Source organism: Diceros bicornis, chromosome 20, assembly GCF_020826845.1.
Source record: "Diceros bicornis minor isolate mBicDic1 chromosome 20, mDicBic1.mat.cur, whole genome shotgun sequence".
Classification (NCBI taxonomy): domain Eukaryota; kingdom Metazoa; phylum Chordata; class Mammalia; order Perissodactyla; family Rhinocerotidae; genus Diceros; species Diceros bicornis.
Window position 1 is genome coordinate 50,143,456 of NC_080759.1, and position 18,326 is coordinate 50,161,781.

At 45.3% G+C, this 18,326-nt stretch overlaps 1 protein-coding gene across 4 annotated transcripts in view; it reads right to left on the reverse strand.

Annotated features, from left to right (window-relative positions):
* TRIO (trio Rho guanine nucleotide exchange factor) overlaps positions 1 to 18,326 on the reverse strand; it is a 355,129-nt gene that overhangs the window by 80,660 nt on the left and 256,143 nt on the right. For all 4 annotated transcript variants that reach the window (XM_058564328.1, XM_058564327.1, XM_058564329.1 and 1 more), the window contains 3 exons: positions 16,749 to 16,891; positions 16,078 to 16,177; positions 2,390 to 2,633 (listed from right to left, as the gene is read on the reverse strand). In XM_058564328.1, the coding sequence (XP_058420311.1) occupies positions 2,390 to 2,633; positions 16,078 to 16,177; positions 16,749 to 16,891 (487 nt within the window). The remainder of the gene's footprint in view (positions 1 to 2,389; positions 2,634 to 16,077; positions 16,178 to 16,748; positions 16,892 to 18,326) is intronic.

An 18,326-nucleotide genomic window follows, 5' to 3' on the forward strand; every position in this document is an offset into this window, starting at 1 on the left:
GAATACCAGAGGACAAGGCTCAGAGAACAAAATGTTACTTAAACTTAAAAACAAGCAAAAACCCAACCTCCCTAAGAAGTTTTCACGACAAAGTCAAGTGTGATAAATACATAGTTCTTTCCTCTTGGCTAGTCTGCAATTGTGAACACCAGGAGGTAAAGAACACGCCACGGGAAAGGCACATATAAAAAGAAATCTTTCAGAACAAGTGTTATTTGTAGCATGTAAGTTCACCAGGGCTCCTCTGTATAACAGCTGAACTTGAGAAAAAAAGTTGTACTTTATTTTCAAGTCAAACTCAAGGACTGAAATATCTCACGCAACTTTGGAAACACTCTGGCAGCCCAGCCCAGTCTCCACGTGAACTCCAGTGCCACGTGAGAGGAGTCCAACATGCTCCAGACTCTCCGACAGCTTCGCCAGAAATGAGAGCGGACCCTCGACTTCTGGCCAAAATCTGAAATTCTCGGTCCTTCTCTTTGTGTTCCTGGGAAAAATAATAGCCAAATTCCTCTAGTTTCCTACTGGGGTGACAATAAGGTCACAGTTAGGCTCCCAGGGATCTGGAACCCAGTTGGGCCTGTGACTAATGAGGTGAGCTAACCAGTAGCTGTATCCTGTGCAGCTTCATTCAGCTCCGTGCAATGACTAACCCTCCGCAGCCAGAGGATGGGCTCCAGGACGTGTCGTGACGAAGGCAAAGAGGGCACAGAGGACAAACAAAGGGAGCAGCTGGAATGTTCCAAAATTAATAGAAAAGAACTTGACTGGCAGAGTATAGAGCTCTTCTCTCCAGAAGGGAAACAAATGGCATACCCCCAAATCTGGAAGCATCAGCCGTTTGCCAGTATTGCAGAAAAATGAAGACTGAGACATAATACGGTTCAAGGCATATAAACTCTACCCATTCTGCACTTTTCTAGAAGCTATAGACCAATGTTCCTTAAAAGGGCTTACAGTCTCAAACTAGCTTTTCACTAAGATGAAAGATTAAACCAGCACTGTGCAACAGAAATATAGTACAAACTGCATACGTAATTTAAAATTTTCTAGTAGCCACATTTAAAAAAATGAAACAAGTGAAATTAATTTTAATAATATGTTTTAACCCACTCTATGAAATATATCATTTCAACATGTAATGACTATGAAATAATTACACATTCGTTTTTCATACTAAGTCTCGAAATCCAGTGTGTACGTCTCAATTCAGACTGGCCATGTTTCAAGTGCTCAGTAGCCAGTGTGTCCAGTGGCTACCGTGCTGGACACTCAGGATAAACAGAGTCTCATCCTCTCACTGGGAGCCCATTTTTGATCCATCCATCCACATGTGGAAAAGCAGTCTTGCTACAGTTACCCTTATGTAAAGCAGTCACCGGAGAATGCCAAACGCTGCTTTCTTCAAATGCCCTGTTATTTTTGTTTAAAAGCACTTCTTTCAAAAGCCACCTCTCTCATCGCAGCCACAGAGCCCTAACACTGAGCCCTGCCAGACTCAGCCAGCCTCTCTCTCAGGGCCACTCCCTCTCCACGCAGGGAGCTGGGGGAGTCTGGGATGTCCTGAGATACTTTACAAAGCTACAAAGACGGTGTGGTTAAACTCTCAGGGCCTGCATGCTTGATTTTCCAGCATTTAACAATAATAAAAAACAAAGAGGGCCGGCCCCGTGGCTTAGCGGTTAAGTGCGCGCGCTCCGCTGCTGGCGGCCCGGGGTTTGGATCCAGGCGCGCACCAACACACCGCTTCTCCGGCCATGCTGAGGCGGCGTCCCACATACAGCAACCAGCAGGATGTGCAACTACGACACACAACTATCTACTGGGGCTTTGGGGAGGGGGAAAAAAGGGGAGAAAAAGGAGGAGGATCGGCAATAGATGTTAGCTCAGGGCCGGTCTTCCTCAGCAAAAAGAGGAGGATTGGCATGGATGTTAGCTCAGGGCTGATCTTCTTCACAAAAAACAAAAAAAAAAACAAAAAGAAACAAAGAATCCACAACGTGAAAACCTGATTAAGGAGATGCTGAATACAGTCCCACGTCCCCTACCTGTTTCAACATCACCTGGATAACAGTCCCTCCCCTGACTTCTCCACTTTCGAACACTGGCCCAAAAAGAACGGCCCCCTTCTCCTTCCCTAAACTGATATCTTATTACATTGTCTTGGGAAATGAGGCCGTCATTCACTATTTCTGAGTAAACAGTGACATCCTCATTCCCACTTCAGCTCCTGATGGATTAGAGGCCCCGAGACACAGTGATGACGGACTGAAGCCTGAGTGACAAAGAGGGATCATACCTATGGCAAGGCTGCAAAGAAGTGGGGACAGAGCACCAGTGTCATTTCCACAGGCAGTGTCATTGCCCCCCACGCCCTGTGAATGCCTACCTTTGTGGTTGAAGATGCCCTCCATTTCCATGCTGCTTCTCGAGTGGGCGATGCACAGAGAGCCGCAGGGAACCAGGCCTTCCGCGGCGGGGGACCGGTCAGTGGTCCGCACCAGACACCAGTCAGGCTTGTCGTGGGGCCGCTCCAGCACCTCCACGGTCTGGCCGCGGCGGATGGTCAGCTCAGTGCTGTTGCAGGCCGTGAAGTCGTGGATCACCACAGTCAGCTCGCAGCCACCAGAGAGCTGAGGAGGGAGAGGGGACACGTCAGCGAGCCTGATCCACGGGGCCTTCAGCAGGGGAGGCTGTGAACTGGGCCGGGAACTCTCACTTTCCATTCGAAGTTGGGTGAAAAGCATCAAATACCGCCTTTGTGAGGGCTTTCAAGGTTCGCTGTCCCATAATTTCTCTCTGGAATCACACAGATAGCTATTTACTTTTCCACATTCTAACATATAATTATCATTTTCTGAGTGTTTCATTGTCAGAATCTGACGGTTTTTCATATGAGTGTCCAAATCTTTTTGTGCCTGAAACGTATGTCCCTCCTCAAAAAGTGTTATATACACTAGTCCCCCTCTTATCCGCAGGGGATACATTCCAACACCCTCAGTGGATGCCTGAAACCGAGGATGGTATCAAACCCTATATATACTGTTTTTTTCCTATACATACATACCATGATAAAGTCTAATTTATAAATTAGGCACAATAAGAGATTAACAACAGTAACCAATAATAAAGGTGGCTTTGGGGCAATTATTAAGTAAAAGAAGGGCTACTTGGGGGCCGGCCCGGTGGTGCAAGTGGTTAAGTGCGCACGCTCCACTGCGGCGGCCCGGGGTTCGCCGGTTCGGATCCCGGGACCTACCGACCTACCGACCTACCACTTGTCAAGCCATGCTGTGGCGGCGTCCCATATAAAGTGGAGGAAGATGGGCAAGGATGTTAGACCAGGGCCAGTCTTCCTCAGCAAAAAAAGAGGAGGATTGGCAGATGTTAGAACAAGGCTGATCTTCCTCACAAAAAAAAAAAAAAAAGAAGGGCTACTTGAACACAAGCACCGCGATACCCAGACAGTCGACCTGATAACCCAGACAGCTACTAAGTGACTAACGGCTGGGTAGCGTATACAGCAGGATACACTGGACAGAGGGACGATTCACATCCCAGGCCGCACAGCCCAAGATTTCATCACACCACTCAGAGTGACACGCAATTTAAAACTTACGAATTGTTTATTTCTGGAATTTTATATTCCAGGATATTACTCTGGAATAATATTTTTGGATCGAGATTGACCTCGGAAGCTAAACCGCAGACAAGGGGGGACTACTGTACTAATTTTTTAACTTAGGGCAAACCTGTAAAAACCCTGCTTCAAGGCCACTTGGACAACGACTGTGAAATGCGGTGATAAAATGAGATCGTTTTGCTCACGACTTCAGTTCCGACTTGGTGTGTGAGCGTCCTGTGCTGTTGGAGCGTGCCAGCTCTTCAACACCACTTGGATTCGAGATGGAGCAGCCACAGAGCAGGGAGACTGAAAAGGCAACGGGGCTCATGATCTGGAAACTCGGGCACAGCACGCCTTTTCCCACCTCAAAACCCTCCAAGGGCAGCTCCCCATCCCTCCAGGTTACTCCCTAGCGCGACATTCTTGACCCTCTGCCATCCAACCCCAAACTCCTTCCAGGCTCTCTTCCTACTCCATGCTTCAGCACGCCATTCCATACGCTCTGTGGACATGGCTTATTTCCCATATGCTGTGTATTTTCTGGCCTGAGATTCTTTTCTCTTTTTCTCTCCTCTCACTAAGCACACTCCCATTTTCCATCGAAACTCGACCAGTTCAAGGGATGTGCCCTTGAAGCACATCCATGAATTCCATAAAGATACATCAACGCCGTGACCTCTGCTCATAGAACAGGGCATGGCCTTCTCCTGACCGTTGGCTTTCTGTGGCCTGTGCCTGGTACGCCTTCCCCTTAGACTGTCCACTCCTTGGGGACAGGCTCATACACAGGCTCATTAACGTCCCTCCTACACCAGCTCCCTGTCTTTGGACTGCCCCCTCTGGCCCTTAATCTAAGCGGCCTCAGGAGGTTCCACGTCTCCTGTCTGTCCACTCCTCCCCCATGCGGGCTCATAACCATGCCCTCTGCTGATTACTCCCAAACAGGGATCCCAGCCTGCTGTTTCCCTAACCCTCCAAAGCAGTGATTCTGGGACACGACTCATCATCTCCTCCCACCCCAGCTGCTTCTCTTCCAGTGTTGCCTTTTGTGGGTAATGGTATCACAATCAAGTCACCCAGGCTAAAAAAATCTCACTCTTTTTCACCCTCTGAATGCTGTCAGGTGGACTTTACAATGTCTTTCTGATTACTTCCTTCCTCTGTACGCCCACAACAATCACTTCATTTGGATTTCTGCAGTGGCCTCCCAAGCCATCTACCTTTTTAAAATGTGGAACCTCCTATTCAAATATGCCATCCTCCTATTCAAATACCTTAGACACAAATTCCTCAGCCCAGGATTCAAAGTTCCCACAAGCAGGTCCCAGCCCACCTTCCCAGGAATGTTCAGTGGTGTTTCAGAGCCCAGAGTACCTGTGTGCTCCTTCAGAGGTGACCCTGCATGCAGTGTCCTGCTCTCTCTTCTGCTTAGAGCCCCCATGTCCCCACTTTGTCTATTCTACCCACAACAAATCCCTCTGAGAAGTCGCTCCTGTATCTAATATCCTTAGCACTTTGTTTTTAAACAAATTACATCTCAATTCTGAAATGACCCGTGTCTTGGGTTATGTATGTGTGTCTGCCCTTGGCACCACAAAGCAGGTTTGTTTCACTCTCCTGTGAACTTTCCAGGCCTGCTCTGCGAGGGCAGAGACTGGGCCTGTCACAGTCACCGCTGAGCCCCACGCCAACAACAGCAGGCACACGGTTTGTAGGAGGAGGCTGTTGAGGAGCAGAGCTTCTCCTGAAGCCCACCTCATACAGGGCTTTATGTCCAGTGAGTGGTCAAACATTTGCTGAAGTGAAAAAGGTAAAATAAGTTTGCTCTCAAAATGAAGGCACTGCATTTGAGAAACCTAAACGAAACCAGGCCTTTCCTCTGGGACTTCAGGAGCTAACTCTGTCTTGTTGTGTTCAATGGGACATGTCCAGTCTTCTGTTCCCCTTTGGGGATCAGCAAAGAGAATGCATAAGGACAGAAGAGTGGATAGCGGGGCTGCAGCTGGGGGAGGAAGGAACATCCTTCTTCTTGAGAGGCTGCCCAGTACCAATCCACTCACAGAGAACTGGGAATCCTCACCTCCTGCATGGGCTCAGGGCCTGCAGTGTCCCCTGGCCGCCCGCCTGTGCTGAGGACTGTCTGTGGCCTCTGTCATGCTCCATGCTGTTCATTACCCTCCTGTTCTAATAGCCTGTCTTTCAAGAGATAGTTTAGACATTCAGAATAAGAAACACATGTCTAACAGATAACCACAGAAAGCAGAAACAATACAAAACTCTTCCATAACAAAGCACAAATATCCACAAAATAAATCGCCTTTGCTAGGCCACAAAGGAAATTTTTCACAAACGTTTAATCCCCTTCTAAATTTTCCCAATTTCTCTGTGGGAAAACCATGTTAAATCTTACACATTTCTCTGTGAACAATCGAAGATGCTAATGTTAAAGGTTAAAGGCAGAGGCCCAGCCAGGAGAATTTTCCTGGTGGAACCCCAGGTTATGGAAGCGGTTAATCCCTGTAACGAAAAGGAGGAATGTTTCTGCCCCGGGGAAACCGTGACCAGTGAGCAGGCCCTGATACAGGGTCCAGCTCGCCAAGGCCCCACAGGACCCGACTTCCCACAGACCCCCTCCTGCTGCTGCAGCTCTCCCATGATGAGGCTCGTCCGCGAGCCTGCTTGTGCACGTGTGGGCTCAGTGTGCCCCCCTGCCCGAACCCCTCACCACAAACCCATCATGCCGCCTCGACACTCTCCACCCCCGCCCTGGAGAGCACAACTTCAGGACACCAGCCCTTTGCCAGCTCCACTGTTGAGGGTTTCATTAATTTTCCAGACTGCTCACAGCCACATGATGTGTCTGTGGGTGGGGGAAGGGTGGGAAGGGAGATAGGGGCTGCCCGAGGAGGAGGATTAAGTTAGACTTGATTCCTGGCACTGATTTTTTAGCCCCTCACAGAGTAATCAAAAACTATTGGAAACATCTGTGTACTTGACAGAGCGTTAAGAAATAAAAATCAAGCCTGTTCTGAGAGAGAATCACATACTGAGTTCAAGTTCTTTTTTAAAGGCTTTAGGAGAATTTACTAATAGAATCTAGTACTGGAAGAATCTGTTTTCAAACAGTGCTAGAATTATCATTAAAAAAATATCATATCTTCTGGGCTTTACCTCTAAGAATCAATTGACTTTACCAATAAGAATTTCCTGCACCAATCTTTAAGGGGAGGATTAACTAGAGGGAAACGCCCTCTTTGGATGTTTTCTAGTCCAGAGAGGAGGCGCCCCATGGATTTCTGTCTCAATGCTCATATTTGAATATTTTAAACGGCTTATTACAAAACTTATCTTTAAAAACAGGTTTGCTAATTTAAAAAAATACTTTTTTGCATAAAACACTTATAAGAACTATTTTGAGGAAGCAATGCAAATTATTCCTGCTTTTAAGAAGAATTAAACTCCTAATTAGAAAAAGTTCAGATAATATATTCCACATCATTAAGTATGGTTGAGGTCTTAATTTGCTTTCAATGACATTTCCACCCCCAGTAACCCAATTTCATTATTATGTTACCACTCCATTTATTTAGTTTAAAAATTCACTTTTCCTTTCCAAACATATTTTGTGAAAGTTTTCACAGTATCTTTTTCACTTCTGTGTGTTTTATGGACATCTATCATGGGCTCCCTACCACACGCATTTAGTTTAGGATTGCAATTCATGAAAATCTCAGTTTCCATGACTCACATTAACTCTTGTGAAATTCACATCAGTAGATTTAAAAAAAAAATCTTTCTGCCTTTCACCTTTAAAAAATAAATGTGGTGGTCGGTGGCTTAGCGGTTAAGTGTGCGCAGTCTGCTACTGGCAGCCTAGGTTCGGATCCCGGGCGCGCACCGACGCACCGCTTCTCTGGCCATGCTGAGGCCGCGTCCCACAAACAGCAACTAGAAGGATGTGTAAGTATGACATACAACTATCTACTGGGGCTTTGGTGAAGAAAAAAAGGAGGAGGACTGGTAATAGATGTTAGCTCAGAGCCGATCTTCCTCAGCAAAAAGAGGAGGATTAGCACGGATGTTAGCTCAGGGCTGATCTCCGTCACACAAAAAAAATAAATAAATAAATGTGGTGACTAATAAGCATGACAGTAAAATGGCCTTAACTGGAGCACGGGCCACGGACACCACCAATGAACTGCCCCCTCCAAAACCTCCCCATGTCGCTCTAAAAGGGCTAAAAAGGGCTACCAGGGGAACACCAATGACCCAGATGCACGGACAACTAGTAGAATGAAACCAGGGTCCCTTTGCCTGAATTTTGCTATGTTTCACCCAAAAGAATGAAATACTCATTTCTGGTTGCAGGCACGTGAACCTTCCACAATCACCACACAGAACAGAATTTTACTTTCTATGTTTTCTGGAGAAACCATGTTATACTGTTACTCTGTCTAAACCCAGTTAATGGCAGTAACTAAAACAGACCCAAGGCTGGGGATTTCTCACCCCAGCGCTCCTCAGAGCATCCCCTCTCTGGTGCACTATAATGAGGTAGTTTCATGTTACAAGAACATACAGTTCTTAAGAGACAACAGCGAACACCTGGTTTGAATGACCAAGCTCCCAGAGGAGTTCTGGGGCCAGTTCTACCCGAGGAAGAGAGGGCTCTTTACGAGTGACATGGTGGATGACGCAGACCCTGCTGCAAATGATTCCACTTCAAGAACCCAAGATCAATTGCAGGTGGGTGTCTGGCCAATTTTCTGAGAGCAATTCAAAAGGAGAGGGAGAATGTGTCTAATAAAAGACATTTTTCTAAAGAACAAAGTGTATCAACTCTTGTGAACAGTCACATCCTACAGCCCGATGCAGTTCAGTCATTCAGAAACCCCACAAAAGGGTCTTGTGGTTTCGTGGAGGTTTCACACAGAGCAGACCAAAGAAAGATTACTTGGGTAAAGGGAGTTAGAGAGTAGGGCTCTGTTACGGGCAACAGTTACAAGACAAAGGCGACCACTGGCAGTCAGAACAATTCCCCAAGGAAACGTACAGCACCCCAGGGTCCCACCCGCCCCAGCTCCCCGCTGCGCAGCTTCACGGAGGCGTGGGCTTATTTGCAGCGGTCTTACTACCATGAGAAGCAGGGCCCCGCGCTCGCCCCAACCCCATAGCCAAGTTCACAGGAGAAGCGCTCACCAAAACCTGCTGCTGAGTTTCCAAGAGGACCACTGTGATAGGCGCTCACACAGCAGGGGTACAAAAAGAAGTCTGTGAGTACTGAGAAATGGTTAAGATGGTAAATTTTGTGTTTTTTACCACCAAAAGAAAAAAAGAAATCTGTGAGAACAAACTTTTTCAAAAGCAGCATCTTCCATACGCAACATTTTATCCAGAAAAGAAACACTTAGTGTTCAGGGATGTCAATCCTCTGCTCTTTACTAAAGTGATCACACACTGGTTTTCTGACACGAAAGGAAAGCCTTTCTGACATGGAAAGCTTCCTTGACCGTGCGATATATACGAAGTAGAACGGAAAATTACATGTAAAGAAGCTAAAATAAAAGATGCAAACTTTAAATGTAAAAAGTCAGGCAAATCAGAGAGAGGACAGCTATTACGCATCAGGCTGCAAGGCTTCCCAGAAGCTGGCCTGGACCAACATCGCATTTCCCCCTCACCCTGAACACCTAGCAGGAGAGAAGCCAGGACACGGTGAACAGGTACCGCAGGCCATGCTGCGGAGTATCAATGAGAAGCTTAGTCAGCTGTAAAGCAGAAAAAGGAATGAGAGCTGGGAGAAGTAGACAGACGAAAATCCCCTGCATTACTTTCAGCCATCAGGCCCCGGGAAACAAGAAACTTCTTAGGATAATTTAACCCAAAGAAACCTGTTTGCTGCATTTCCTGAGTGAGCAAGACAATCTTTTATCCAGGAAACTTAATTTGAAATGCCTCTTTTTGTCTTTAACAGAGGGATACCCATCTAAAGAACTAAGTTACAATGGCCAGCTAACCAGCCCACGGGGCCCCTCACCAGCAGGAAGAACACTTGGAATAACACCTGGAATACACCACTGACCTCAAGTCTGAATCAAAACCAGGTCACCATCTTCAGCACTAACTTCCATCAGCAGTATAAAATTTACTTTGAAAGCACTTTTCAATGTGCCACTATTTTTACAAACATTTTAGTTGCATTTGTACCCAAATGTTATATTTTTTTTTAAAAATCTGCCTTGTCTTAGAACTGAGGCTTTCCACATTAGCTTGGGGGATTTTGTTTTTCTGATTGAGCAACTAAAGTTATCAAAGACTACATTCATTTTGTGGTTTTTATGAGAGCACTTAAAAAGCTTGTTAAAAATTACAAAAAGCCACAGTCACTTAGGAAAATAGAAAACAAAGATTAGCAAGAGGAGGAAACAAGCTCCAAGAGTGATCCATCACCCCGGCTGCCAATCCATCACCCCGGCTGCCTGCCAGTGGGTGGGGCTTGTCTCCCTGTTCGCTCCTGTGCTGAAGGCCCTGTCCCGGGCTGGCAGACAGTGGGTGATCCACAAATATCTGTGAATGAATGAACACAAATATCTGTGAATGAATGAACCTACCTTGTGAATAGCATGAAGTTATTTTGTACGCACGTGTGACAAGGCAGCTAATTCGGGGTGATTAAAGATGAGTGGCTGGAGAAATATTTTAAGCAAGAGCCTCCCTCATCTTCAGTGACGGCCCATTCAATACGTGGGCAGTATTTTGTTGTTGAGCCACCACAATGCATCAGTCTAGGCCCTAATGCTGAGCAGTTTATCCTTAGGACAGCTTCTAGCTCCTAATGAACAAAATTAGCTTCCAAATCCACTGCAATCGAGTGCCCAAAGAAGAGGGCGATATACACAGTAATCTGCAACAGCCAGGAAGGAAGGTCAACAGCCCGAGATTGAGGGAGAAGGAAGCCATTTTTAAGATGAAGAGACAGCAACAGCTACTATTTATTCTGCCCTCAGTACATGCCAGGCACTGTTCTAAACACATTACACATTTTTAATGCTCATAGGCCTACGAGGTGAGTAGCATTATTGTCCCCATTTACAGATGAGGAAACTGAGGCACGGAGAGGTGAGGTAACTTGCCCAAGGCTGCTGAGCAGCAGAGCCCAGAGGTCTGGCTGGTGAGCACTTCCTTGTTCTTAAATACCTGCTATTTGATGTTAAATATTCTGCGTAACTACTCTGTGACACTCTGAGCAGAGATGGCTAACTGATACCTGGAGTATTCTGTCTGGGGAGATTAAAACTATGTGCCGTCCTGTAGGAAGGCTTCTGAACTAAATGACACTTTCCTGCCTACACAGGGGCAAACTTACAACAGGAAGCCCTTCCAGACTCAGAGATCTCAGGGAGGTCCAGCAGGTGGAGTGCCTCCTCTGAGCAAAGGCACCCTCTTGCTTCAGGCTCCTTCAGCCAGAGGAGACAGTGCTGAGCACAGACCCAGGGCTCACCTTTACAGGTATGCAAGGGATGGAGGCTGAATAAGAGTGTGTGGCACTTCCTAAGTAGGCTGAATGTAAGCCTCCTTTCTCAAAAATGTGGATTAAGCCGTATTTTACAATATATTGGCATTAACTACCTTACATACTACCTTGACTCTGCAATTTATGCAAGTCCAGCCAAGTTCCTATAGTGTGGAATGTCACTTGACAGAGAAAGTTGATTGACCTTTCAAGCTACATAAAATCTCACGTCTGCAACATAATATTTTAGCTTCATTAAGAGTAATTGAGGGACCGGCCTGGTGGTGTAATGGTTAAGTTTGTGTGCTCTGCTTTGGTGTGGTGTAATAGTTAAGTTTGTGTGCTCTGCTTTGGTGGCCCAGGGTTCATGGGTTCGGATCCTGGGCACGGACCTAAACACTGCTCATCAAGCCATGCTATGGCGGTGTCCCACATATAAAATAGAGGAAGACTGGCAACAGACATTGGCTCAGGGCCAATCTTCCTCCTCTCCGCCCCAAAAAGAGTAATTGAAACTATTAAAAAAAATATGTGGATTCATATATTCATATTAACAAGCTTAGGGCAGTTCATGCCAAGTATTGGTCTCAACTGAATTTATCATTCATTAAAAATAAGAACTCGGGGCCGGCCTGGTGGTGCAAGCGGTTAAGTGCGTGCGCTCCACTGTGGTGGCCTGGGGTTCACCGGTTCGGATCGCAGGTGTGCACCGATGCACCACTTGGCAAGCCACGCTGTGGCGGCGTCCCATATAAAGTGGAGGAAGATGGGCACGGATGTTAGCCCAGGGCCAGTCTTCCTCAACAAGAACAACAACAAAAAAACAGGAGGATTGGCAGATGTTAGCACAGGCTGATCTTCCTCCAAAATAAATAAATAAATAAACAAAAAATAAAAATAAAAATAAGAACTGCATTACCTTAGGTCCAAAAGAAAGCTCACACCTGGCCCCTGCTGGCTTGGGGCAGCTTCTCCATGGGCCACCTCATTTTGCCTTGATGATTTTTTTTATCTTGACCTCAAGATGCTTTGTTTTATAGTAGCTTATATTTTTGATTCCATATTTTCTACTTTGCTCATAATAGAAATTTGTTATCAGAAATAAATCACAGGCTAATAAGGCAGATAGAGGGAAAAAGTTTAAAAATGCTTCTTTAATACACTAAAAATATTTAGCTCCGTATTCACACTGGTGGAATAATAAGGTCTAGAAATTGACAGGTAATTAACTCCACTTTCCGTTTCTGGCATTGCTCTCCACTGCTGGGCGGCCTCCTGAGGATCATCGAGCCTCCCTGTCTCCTCGACGCCCCGAAGGCTGGCTCAGCACTGTCCTCCCTACCTCAAGAGGACAAGCCCAGGACAAAGGAGAGCAGAATCTGGACAGCACCTGACGGCTTTGGAACCCAAATTATATTTTCATAAAATCATTTTATCAGCATAAGTATGGATATGGGCAAGAATTGGCGCTAAACTCACTTTTGGAACAAAGAGATGGCATATTTTAAAACTGATGTTTTCAAAGAAGGAAATGTGCTCGCGGGGCATGTGGTTTCTATCTGTGACCAGCCTGCTCTAGCCCTGCTGACGATGCTCCCTGGAAAGAGGGCGCCTCTGGAAGCCCCTCCTAACAGACTCTTCCACAACCTCCCGCGCCTCATCTGAGAATTACTACAGCACTGGGCAGATAACTCTTCCTTAAGAATTCTCCGAGAGGGCGAGTCAAAAACACCCCCCACCCAGTTTCTGAAATGGAACCAAATTCCACAATAACAACTAACTCATAACAGGCATCATAAATTAAGTCAAACAGGCAGAATATGGTTAAGTAATTTCCCTTGGCAGATCTATCTGCCCGTGTCATCAGAGGTTGTTTAAACTTGAAATACGGAGGGTGGAAAGAACCTCGAGACACATGAAGAATTACTGCCATTGAGATAAGGGGGTTTTCTAGTTAGGTCTAGTTCAGAGAAACAGTGCATTTTATAAACTGACTCAGGAAAGGATGCAGATTCCTGATTTTCAAAATGTATTCTCCTGAATCATCTGCTGACCCTGGAATGTTCTACCAGAGAAGTATAAAGAGGGAGACCTTTCCAAAGCAGAGACACACAGATGCAGGCATGTGTGTAGAACATGCACCTCCTTTTTTATAAGGCCTAATGGGTATGTCCTCTCCAAACTCCAAATTCTGACTTATCTTTATTAAGTCTCACACGCTGTTTATTCTTATCCCAGATGCAGATCCCAGGAACTGAAGATAACCTGTTGCAGTTCTATGATCTTAGGAAGACATTTCATCCCTTTTTTGGATTTTGAGCCTATTATGGACCTCCGGTATCAGTGAGGGGTATTAAGGGAAATGTGTGTACATCCACTTAAACTGAGTTTTGGAGTGTCATTAGAGTCACGGGAACGTTCAGCTGAGTGAGAGGCTGGTGTCACAGCTTCACCCAGGAGCACAGTAAGAGCCTCTGGGAAGCTCAGGTGGAGGCAGGAATGGCTGCACTCGCAGAAGTGGCCCTTTAGGGACATCTGAGCCACAGAAATAAACTTTAGAGTTAACACATTAGATGAGGTAAACAGAAGTGGTTGAATTATCTCCATAGATAAAATATTTAATAGGCAGGTCTTAACAAATTCTAATATCCCAGTAGACTCCCAGTGTAAAATGATTAATTTCTGCAAACCTATACTTTTCTGTTAGTGATTTATTCTTCTTCATTGGCTACAAATAGAATTTGCTGTCTTAACAGCAATAGCCGTCAGGAACAATGCTTGTTTTTCTACAGGAGTTGTGCAGGCTTGATTCCAAGTTCAAATGAGCCTATTATGCTGTTAACAGATCTGAAGCAGAACTAGTTTCACTGTTCCTAACTCGAGCATACAGCCTTATATCTGTGGCAACTGCCCTGTGAATTCTAGTCAGCTGCATGTCGGGGACCAGCGCTGCACTGGACTGCTAGCACCCGAATTCATTACGTGCCAGAAGGCACGGCATGGCACAGCCACCTTCACCTCAGAGTGGGGAACTGGAGAGGCACGAGCCCATTACTAGACACGGGCCACTTCCTGACTACCACCACCACCCATTTACACATAAACCACCTGAAGAAACAACGTCACCCTTTCTTCTTGGACCAACCTCCAGGAAAGTCTTAACACAACTTTCAGAAGGCATAACCTTTTACATTTATCTCTTTGGCAATTTCATTCAAATAACTTATTATTTTTTTAAGTGAACTTTTCAACTCATTTCTAAGGTAAACTTAGACCAGATCCATGAGAGTATATCTGGAATGTGAATTCTGCACTTGATGGACCTACGGCTGGAGTGGGGAGGCTCACCCACAGTGAGTTTGTTAAATGGACGAATGAAGGTGGCCATTCCCCTCAGCTTGAACTGCTATTATGTCCAACTTTTCCTTCAGGTGAAAGTCATGTGTAAACTGACTATTTAGACAACTTAGTCACCTTATTACTTTTTTTAAAGAAAATAATCAGAATTACTTTAATGAAATGTTTCCAAGTTCAAACTTTATTTTCTTAACTAACTGGCTATGGGGTGGGGCAGCAGGGAGAGTTGCTATTAGGGACCAAATGCCTAAACATGTCATTTATCTTATTCCTCGTTATTACTAGTGGCAAGAAATATGTGCTGAGTGCTAATACTCTGAGGTCTGAACAAAATAAAATGAGACATTCTTTTTATTCTCCAGTCCTGTTATTCTAAGCATTCTAAGTTCTATGACTTACTGAATGCAAAAAGTAGAATGAGAAAAAATTACTGAAACTAGAAGGATTTTGAAAGTGAAATCACTATAGGAGAGTAGTATTTTTAAACCTACTTACATCTGTCCTAGAAACGACATTAAATAGCACGAATTCTTCTGTAAAACTGAGAAAAGACCAAAGCCTGGGACTGTAAGACTCGCCGTCTGAAATAACTCCCTGATACTGGACTCTCCTGTTAGGATCGTTTCCAAATCACGGTGAAGTCAGGACACTTCCTTCCTGCGAATAGGGGCTGTGGAAACGTCGTGCAAAGAATAGACTCCTACGTCTCATGATCAGGACTAGGGTTTCACGTAGGAAAGTATAGTATAGCCATCGTCAGACAGTGAGAAACTCAGCAACTCTGAACTGATGGCAAGTTAAATGAAACCCCTATTTACTGTCAAATAACTTTTTTGGAGAATTTGGTCTAGCGTTTTAGAAACAGAACAGGTGCTCATCTTGGTAGGAACAGAAGACGTCACTGAGATGAATGTCCCCACTGGCTTTTACAGAGGACTGGTCATTTGTGCATCACGTAAGCCCGGATTCCCAACTCTCCTGTCATTTTATTTTGTAGGTTTTTGGGATTCTATCATGACAGACGATGGGATGCTCCAGGCCACTTCTGTAGAAGGTGTACCTACCTACACAGAAGCTTTTTGAAAGAAATCAGCTCTGTCTTCCTAGTGGTCGGCACTGGTGCAGGCCATCCAGGGCCATTTCCTGCAGCCCACTGCACCTGTGTTCTGAGAAGGTGCCTCAGGGCCAACTGGGAGGACACCACTGCCCCTGCTTCAATCAGCAGCTCCACTTTCATGCACCAGTGCTCGCCGTAAGATTTAATTTAAAGTAATAGGTTCTCCCACTTAACATAAAATAAAAAAGCTTAAACAGACTGCTCTAGAACATCCTGATAGAAAACCACCCAACTGCGTTAGGAAGGGCAAGCGATTTTTCCTGAATTCTCAGGGTTAAAATCTTCTTACCCTGATACCCCAAAGTGTTTGCCCCTGCCTCCACATCCTGGTACCACTCTCAGCACATCGCCACTGTTTGAAAATGGTGATGAGAAACGGTCATTTATACATAGAAAGAGCCTGCTTCGTACCAGACCAGAGACTGGCTCATTCACCTCCAAAAGCAAGCGTGGGTTGCAGCTCACCTTATCACTGTCCAGCGTGTTCTGAGACGTCCGGGAGGCAATTGAAATTGTATCAGGCTGGCTGCTGCCATCACCTTGGCTATCCAGCTCTTCTCCATCCCTGGAGATACAAAGAAACTTTTAATTCCCGACACTGCTAAATCTGTTTTCCCAGACTGGTAAAGGTCGTCTGTCTAGAAATAAGAGATTTGTTTCAAGAGGTGCAAATCAGGCTGCGTGATGGCTGCTGCCCCCGGGGCATTAACGATGGTGGACCACTCACTGCACTGACCACGGGCTTTCTGCGAGGCACTGGGCCAAGGGTCTAACACATATCACTCCATTTAATTCTCACACTATTGAGATACAGTTGATATGATTATTTCCATTTTGAAAATGAGAGACAAAAAGTCTAGATGCGCTATAACTTGTGCAAAGTCACACGCACACCAATTCACACTTGGGTGGGACAGGGCAACCGCTTGGGATTTGCACACAGCCCTTCATTTACTTCAAGCCCAAGGAGGTTCTTATCTTGAGGAAGCAATTTCATTACTAAGAATGATGTTATATATAAATGGTATTTAAAAAAACATATTCCTCAAAATACTTGTGAAAAACAGTGAGTTAACATTGCCTCATTTCCACCCTATTAAATAGACAAATTTACCAGCAAGTCCCCGAGCACTCACCTCCTTCCCTTCTGTCTCGTTGCTGGGGCTGTTTTGGGAATATGAATGGGCTCCTTCAAGGCTCCTTTCAGGTGAATAGTTCTGTCCTGTATTACTTCTCGGATGTGCTTGATCCAGTCCTGCTTGTTTTCTATACTGGAAGCCTTAACAAGGCGTTAGAATCAGTCAGGACACAGAAGGGGCCCTTCCCAGAACCTGCACTGACCATCCTCGGGTCTCCTGCGCTCCTGGGGTTTCTCATTTTACAACTAACTTTTCAGTGGAAAAGCAACCACATCCTAGTTTAATTTGCCACCAAATAAATGACTCTAATTTTGAATGTTTTTTCCATCAAAACCATTTTTATTTTATAGCATCTATGTTATTCTAGATTTCTGAATATTCTAATAATCAATCACTCCCAGCCCCAAGACCTTTCAAGCAGCCCCGGGTAAATATGAAAACACAGCCACCTCCAAACCAAACCATCTTTGAGGCTATTTAGGCAAAGACTAGTGGTCAGTGGCCAGCAAAGCGTCAGTAGGAACTTGAACCAACGTCTGTATCTTGCTGCCTTGTCCCCTGGACTCAGGGAACAACAGCTGCCACCACTTCCACACTGCACCCTCTCTTCATTCCCACAAGCACTCTGTGGGGCCTCCCTTTTCCTCATGTTATACATGAGGAACTGTGGTGTGGACGCATCAGAAATGTGCCCAATGTCACACTGCTGGCAGGTGAGGAAGCTGGAGTTCCCGGGAGGGTTTGTCAGAGCCCATCCCCCAGCTCTGCATCTGTCTGCCTCTGTTTACACCACTAGAATAAGCCAGTGCAGCCTACTGCCCACTACATACGGTGGATTCACTCAGCTCCATCACAACTGTGGGCAAAGATTCTCTGAAAAGGACACACAGATACTCAATAAGCATTTGCTGAATGAACACATATGGCATCACTCTTCTAGACTTTTTTTTCTTTGACTGTGCCTCAAAGGAGGTGGTTTTCTTCTTTTCACGTGTTCTGGGCCTTAGTAACAGTTTTTAATTTCCTTATGGAAAACATCAACCTCCTATGATATAAGCACAATTCCCTGTAAATGATTAAAACAATCGTCAGTGGGATTATAGATGAGATCATGAAGGGAGGAGAACCCAACATTTTCTCATGGTTTACCTTGTTTTTGAAAATGGAAAGTCGAAGCCCATGTTGGGAAAGGAAATTAAAATTGAGAATCTCTCTCTAAATAAAATGTTTTAACTGGAGGATGTGTCTTTAAAGTTCTTTAGGGGCAGTAACGGGGAAATAAACGAAGGATAAAAGGAGCTTCTTGCTCTCACTGCCAGATCTGATGCCAGGATGGCAGTAACACTGACTTCTTCTGGGGTAGGAGGCAGAGTGATGAGGGCACAGGGGAGTTTGTGCATGAAATAAGCGTCCCAGGATGGAAAACTTTGAACACGAGAGATCTGTGGGAATTGAAAGGCCTGATACAAATATTTGGGAGGTTGAACAAAGAGAAATATCTGAGAAAGAACATTTGGCAGAGTTTGGAGACAACTGAGGAAAATTGTTACTATGGTTTAGAAATAAAGAAAATTC